This window comes from Corvus brachyrhynchos, unplaced genomic scaffold (assembly GCF_000691975.1).
Source record: "Corvus brachyrhynchos isolate BGI_N302 unplaced genomic scaffold, ASM69197v1 scaffold4, whole genome shotgun sequence".
Lineage (NCBI taxonomy): Eukaryota > Metazoa > Chordata > Aves > Passeriformes > Corvidae > Corvus > Corvus brachyrhynchos.
The window spans coordinates 2,819,377-2,825,368 of NW_008237878.1; the positions used below are offsets into that span (position 1 = coordinate 2,819,377).

General features: G+C 61.0%; 1 protein-coding gene across 1 annotated transcript; it reads right to left on the reverse strand.

Annotated features, from left to right (window-relative positions):
- Positions 1-249: 249 nt before the first annotated feature.
- On the reverse strand, positions 250-5,959 carry LOC103614277 (aminoacylase-1). Its single transcript, XM_008632178.2, has 14 exons — positions 4,690-5,959; positions 4,031-4,095; positions 3,389-3,493; positions 3,187-3,281; positions 2,921-2,997; positions 2,576-2,665; positions 2,276-2,332; positions 2,093-2,166; positions 1,943-1,992; positions 1,608-1,752; positions 1,460-1,528; positions 1,286-1,365; positions 948-1,008; positions 250-834 (listed from the first exon to the last, which is right to left on the reverse strand). The coding sequence occupies exons 1-14, from the start codon at positions 4,796-4,798 to the stop codon at positions 670-672; spliced, it is 1,242 nt and encodes a 413-aa protein (XP_008630400.1). The 5' UTR covers positions 4,799-5,959; the 3' UTR covers positions 250-669.
- Between the last annotated feature and the right edge of the window lie 33 nt (positions 5,960-5,992).

The window sequence follows — 5,992 nt, forward strand, 5'->3', positions numbered from 1 at the left end:
GCAGAAGCTCTGGAGAGAGGGAGGGAAGGAGAAGGATGAACCCCAGCACCAGTCCCCTGAGGCTGATCGGGAGCAGAGGCCCCTCAGCGTGCCCGGGCAGGATCCTGCCCGCTCTGCTGTCGTGCACGCAATGAGCCCAGGGGAGGAGAAGCACCCCAGCAAACCGCACCGTGCGAGGAAATCGGCAGCGCCTGGGAGAGACCCTGCGGGCAGCGCCATCGTGGACAGACAGACAGACAGACAGACTGCTCCGCTCCAGGCTGTGCTTAGCAAGATTTATTGACAGGGAGGGTGGGCAGCACTGGCCCCAGCTCCCCCAGCAAGTGAGCAGGGAGGCAGGACGAGGCATGGGCAGGCAGAGTGGGGCACTGGCCAGCCCCTCACCGCCCAGCCAGTGCAGCCAGAGATGGCACAGGGACAGAGGGAGGCACTGACAACACCAGGAAAGGCTGGAGGCACCTGGGCATGAGGCTCTGCTGGCACTTGGCCAAGGGGGACATAACCCCCTGGGTGTCACCATCAGGCCAGCCCTGAACACAGCCAATGTGGCATGATGCCATCTGCATCCCCAGCACACTAGCAGGTATTTGCTGTGCCCAGCCCCTGCCCCTCTTTTTAAAGCCTTGGCTGTCTCTGCTTGGCACCCCCTTCCTGCCCCTTGCCAGGCACTCAGCCCTCAGCAGGCAGCGGGGGCACTGAAGCCAGGGCAGTCAGGAGGCGGGCGTAGATCTCGATGCCCCGCAGGAAGACTTGCTCATTCAGGAACTCGTTGTGGTCGTGCAGCAGCACCGGGGTGCGGTTCATGGGCGAAAAGCCAATAGCAGGGTGTCCTGCCTGGAGATGGGGAGGCACAAGGTGAGGTCAGAGCTGGCAGGGGCACCACGTGCCCCCCTTCACCTGGACACAGCTCCTGCTTGGGGCTGCAGGTCTGCTGGCATCGCACTCACCGCTCGGATGTAGCGGCTGTCAGTGGCAGCCGGGAAGATCTCGAGCTTGAGCTGCAGCTTCCTGTCAAGTGAGACCCTGTGTCAGCATGGGTGCAGGGCCAGCCAAGTCCCCTGTCCCCCTCATACCCCATGGGCAAAGAGACTGTGCCAGGACATCCCTCAGCCCTGAGGGACACTCAGTCCCATCCCTTTTGGGGGGCAACGGGGAGATGCTTTGGCATATCACAGGGCTCCCCATCCCAGCCTCTGACATGACCCCAGAGACCCCCAGGGACCACCTGGCTTCCACCAGAGGATGTCCCTCCCAGGCTTCCACCCTTCCTGGGGACACTACTTACATGTCCCTACAGACCCCGCTGAAGGCCTTCCACCACGGGTCGGACTCCTCGGTGGATGTGATGTGTTGGTCCATGCATTTCTGACAGAGGGAGAGGGCAGATGAAGGGGCAAGGAGGTGGCACTTGGCAGGGGAGGGACAGGCACGATACGCCCAGGTGGCTGAGACCCCTCACCTGGTGAAACTCATAGGTGACACCATCCCCAGCACCGCGGCACCACGTGGCCACCTGCTCCTCGAAGGCCTGGGGCAGAGACCAGAGGAGGAGTGTGAGCAGGGTATCCTCATCCCACTCTCCTGGGTGGGGCTGGCAAGGTGCCCACCTTCAGGTCCACGGTGGGTGGGATGCGGATGTCGAAGCTGGCGGCCATCTCGGAGGGCACCACGTTGAAGGAGACGCCCCCCTCCAGCATGGTCATGTTGAGCGAGGTGACGTCCCCTAGGGTCAGGCTTGAGTCGGACTTGAGCCTTGGGGGATGCAAGGGAGAGTCACTATCTGCCCCCGTGGGGAGGAGTGCTTCCCCACCCTGCCATCATGCAAAACGGGAAACTGAGGCACAGGGCAGCAGCGCCAGATCACAGCCTGGCTTGGGATCCCAAGGACCCCCTTCATGGACTGAACTAAGCCACTGCCATCCCACTGCCCATCTCCTCCTACCTCTGCTTCTCGCTCTCCCTGAAGGCCAGGAAGGAGTTGATGACTTTGTGCTGGGGAGGGAAGGGCAGCAGGTGAGGACCAGCCCCATGGGGAGGGGCCTGGCAGCCCAGGGCAGCACGGGGGGAGCACAGGGTGTACCCCCTCTCTTACCATCTTCTCAGCCGCCGTGTTGCTGATGAAGCGGGACCCATGCCCGGGGCTACCCATGCACTTCACCTTTATCCCTGCAGCAGTAGGCGTAGAGGGAAGGGTGAAGCAGAAAGCCTGGGATAGCACCAGTGCCCCAGTGCCCAGGAGAGCCAGGGACAGGGCAGTGGACACACAGATACTCACACCACGGGCTCCTCTCGCCATAGAAGACACTGAAGGTGTCAGATGGGCTGGCCAGGCCTGTGGTGGACACAGACAGGGGGTCAGTGGGGCATGGGGGTGCCATGATGTGCCCCCTCTGCTCTGTCCTGGCAGCATTTTCCCTCCAGACTGGCACCATGTGGGTCACTGCCCAGGGGAAGGATCCCCTAAGGGGGTCCCTGGAAGCATGTGGGATGCTGGTGCCTGGGGAGTGATGCCAACAGGCAGAGGAGTGTGTGCCAAGAGGAGACACATCCCTGTGCCAGCCCTATCACCACTCACCCTCATCCATGGCAAAGCCCACGTTGAGCACTTTGAACTCAGGGCGCTGCACGAACATCTCCATGCCCTTGTGTCCGCCCACCTCCTCATCTGTGGGGGAAAGCCTGGCATGGAGGAAGGCACTGGGGCATCCCCCAGCCCGCTACCCCCTAGGCCTCCTTCCATGCCAGCTTGGATGCCATCAGCACACCCGATGTCCTCAGACATGGAAACCTCTCCAGCCTTGAGCTAGGGGAGGTTGGAATCTGGAGAGCCTGGTGCCTGGCTGCCACGGGAGACTCCAGAGCACAATCCAGCTGCCAGCCCCTTCTGTACCTCCTGAGAGGGGACAGCCTGGGGACTCACCAGGCACAAAGGTGAGGTGGATGGTGCGGGCAAAAGACTTTCCCTCTGTCTTCAGCCTCCGGATGGCCTCAAGGTACCTGCAAGGGAAGGTAGTGTCTGGTCATCGTGGAGGAGAGGGGCTTGTGTGCTCTCAGCCACCTCAGGGCAGGTCAAGCGGTGGCACCTCTGGTCCCAGGGACCCTGAGGACAGTGGCATCCTGTCCTGCATCACTCAGAGACACCACCAGCACCGTGCCCACCCAGCGGGTGCAGAGCCCTCCACTCACTGGATGGAGACACACTTCATATCCTGGGCACCCCGCGCGTAGATGTTGCCTTGCGAGTCCTTAACTGCCTCGAAGGGTGGGTAGGTCCAGTGCTCCTGCAGGGAACAGCATCCATGATGGCAGAGGGGCACAGAGGGCACCAGCTCCCATCCACCCTGTCCTCCCCTCCGTGCCCTTCCCACCCCTCACCCTGTCCCAGCACCTCAAAGACAGGCACGACGTCGGTGTGGGAGTTGAGGAGGATGGAGCGCAGGCGGGGGTTTGTGCCCTGCCAGGTCAGGATCAGCACCACACGGCCCTGGCACACCTGTGGGACAAAGGTAGGATGTCACCAGGGTCCAGGATGGGGACAGAAAGGCTTGGACCAGCAGGCTGGAGCCAAAAAGCATCAGCTTAGGAAAAGTTTCTGGATGCCACCCGGCCAGTCACCCCTTTCTCCACTGGGAGAGGGAGCAGGCCTGCCTGAACCCGCACAGCCAGCCAGAGCCCGGCTGCAGGTGCCAAACCTGGCTGCAATTCAGAGGAGGGAAGACAAACCCAGCATCTTCCCCTGGTGCCCGGGAGTCTCCCAGGACAGCCAGTGCCCAGCAGGAAGGATGGCCCCAGCCAACGTGACCCTGCCAGGTCCCCAGCTAATCATAGCACAGGCAGCTGCAAAGGTCAGTGGGGAGCAGCCAGAATACTGGCTTAAGGAAGGGCTCAGGTCAGCAGAGGATTACAGGCAGAGGGGATTCACTCCTGTCCAGCTCTGGGTGCAGGCAGAGGAACATCTTGGTCACTAAGGACCCAAACACAGGTGGATAGATGGGTGGACAGACTGGAGGCTGCTCCTCAGCTTGCTCACCTCCACTTTTTGGCAGGCCAAGCCCAGGTCGGTGCCGACACGCTCCAGAAACCGGATGGCCGCATCTGGGGAAGAGTAGGGATGCTCAGAGTTACAGCGGGGTTTCTCATTGCAACCCCCCAGGGACCCCAAGGCTCTGTGGGGTTCCCAGACCGGGGAAAGAGATGACAAGAGAGGGCAGGTGCTGCAGGTCCTGGACATGAGAGGTGGCCATGAGCAGGGACAGGAGCAGCTCATCACCATCCCTTTGGGGTGAGGACTTGGGAAATATGAATAAAATAAAAATTGAAGGCGGGTAAGTTCAGGGGGAATGTTTCTCCAGTGGAGTTTTGGGAGCTCCTCACCAATAAAATGTACTTTAGTGGAAAGACATAAATGTTAACAAAAGGAGATCACTCATCCCAGAGCCAGGGCAGCATGGAAAAGGAAGCAAGGAGCACGGGACTGGAAGAAGCAAACAGCAGCTCTGAGGGCACTTGAAACGTCCCTGCCCCAGCCAAAGGCACCAGCAGAGATAAGGCGCAAAGGAGTTCACTCGTTAAAACCACCATCAAAACAGCCCCAGCACAGGACTTGGGCACCTGGGTCCAAAGATCAGAGCTGCAAAGCTGCATTGCCAGATCCCCACATGGCTCCCCATCCTGTCCCCCCATCCTCACCATAGTCAGGTTTAGGGTGGACGGTGTCAATCCTCAGGTACTCCCGGAAAAGCGTAACCGAGGGGTTCTCTGAGGCCCCTGTGCTCTTCCCGGGCTTCCCAGGTGCCATGTCTGGGACCAGGGCTGCAAAGCTCTGGGGAAAGAGCTGCAAGATGGTTAATCACCCACCGGCCCCTCCAAAGTCCGCCCTCACACTCAGTCGTCACAGAAACCGAAGGGAGATGGGGCAAAGGTCTCCCCCATGTGACTCCTGGGACACTGCCACCATGGGAGAAATCACCCCCACTTGGGTACAGAGCAGGATGGGGTGTGCCTCCCACACTGTCCTGTCTTTCTTCCCCCAACACACATGTTCCTGCCCCAAACACAGTGCCAGGACAGGCTGTGATGCCCAGGCAAGGGGTGAAATCCAGGGAAGGGCTACCTGGGAGGAAAGGGGGGCAACTAGGTGGGGGAATATGAAGAAGGGTAGAGGGGAAGAGGGGTGTGTCAAGTAGGGAGACAGGTAGCTGGGATTAGCCAGGGGTTAGAGGTTTGGGGGAATGCTGGGGGATGCAGGCAGGGAAGGCGGGATGCTGGTGTAAGGGGGTCCAGGTAGGGAGAAGGGAACTACTGCCTGGCTAAGGGGATGAAGGAGAGCTGCAAGGAAAGGCTCTGAGGGTGCAGGGAAATGGGGGTGGTGAAGGGGGATTGAGTGTTAACAGAGGACAGAGGTACTGGGGGACCACATTAGGGTGCCAGGGTACTGTGGGAGCTGTTTGAGGGGTGCTGGAGGAGCAGGAGGATGTGGGGTACTTAGGGGCACATGGGGGTTCAGGAGGAGGGGTGAAGGGGAGCACGGGGGGGTGTATGGGAGCAGGGGCTGCAGAGAGGCTATGAGGGGTGCAGTGGGACTGTGGTTAGGGGTGCAGGGGTGCCGTGGCTGGAGGTGCAAAGGGGCACAGGTCGGGTACAGGGGTACCATGGCTGGCGTGCAGGAAGCGGGCACAGCGGGGTGCAGGGGTACCGCAGCTGGGATGCAGGGACACCACGGTTAGAGTTGTGGGCAGGGGAGGGTCCCGCGGGTAGGGCTGCAGGGCTACTGTGGTTAGGGGTACAGGGTGAAGCAGAGGGCAGGCAGGGCACCGTGGTTAGGGCTGCAGCACTTGCGTTATTGGGGTGCAGGTGCAGCACGGGCAGAAGGGCAGAGGGGTGCTGGATACTGTGGTTAGGAGTGCACGGGGTGCAAGATACCACGGTTAGGGGTGCAGAACGGTGCGGCAAGGGGGTGCAAGGGGGTAGACGAGGGGTGCAAGGGGGGGGT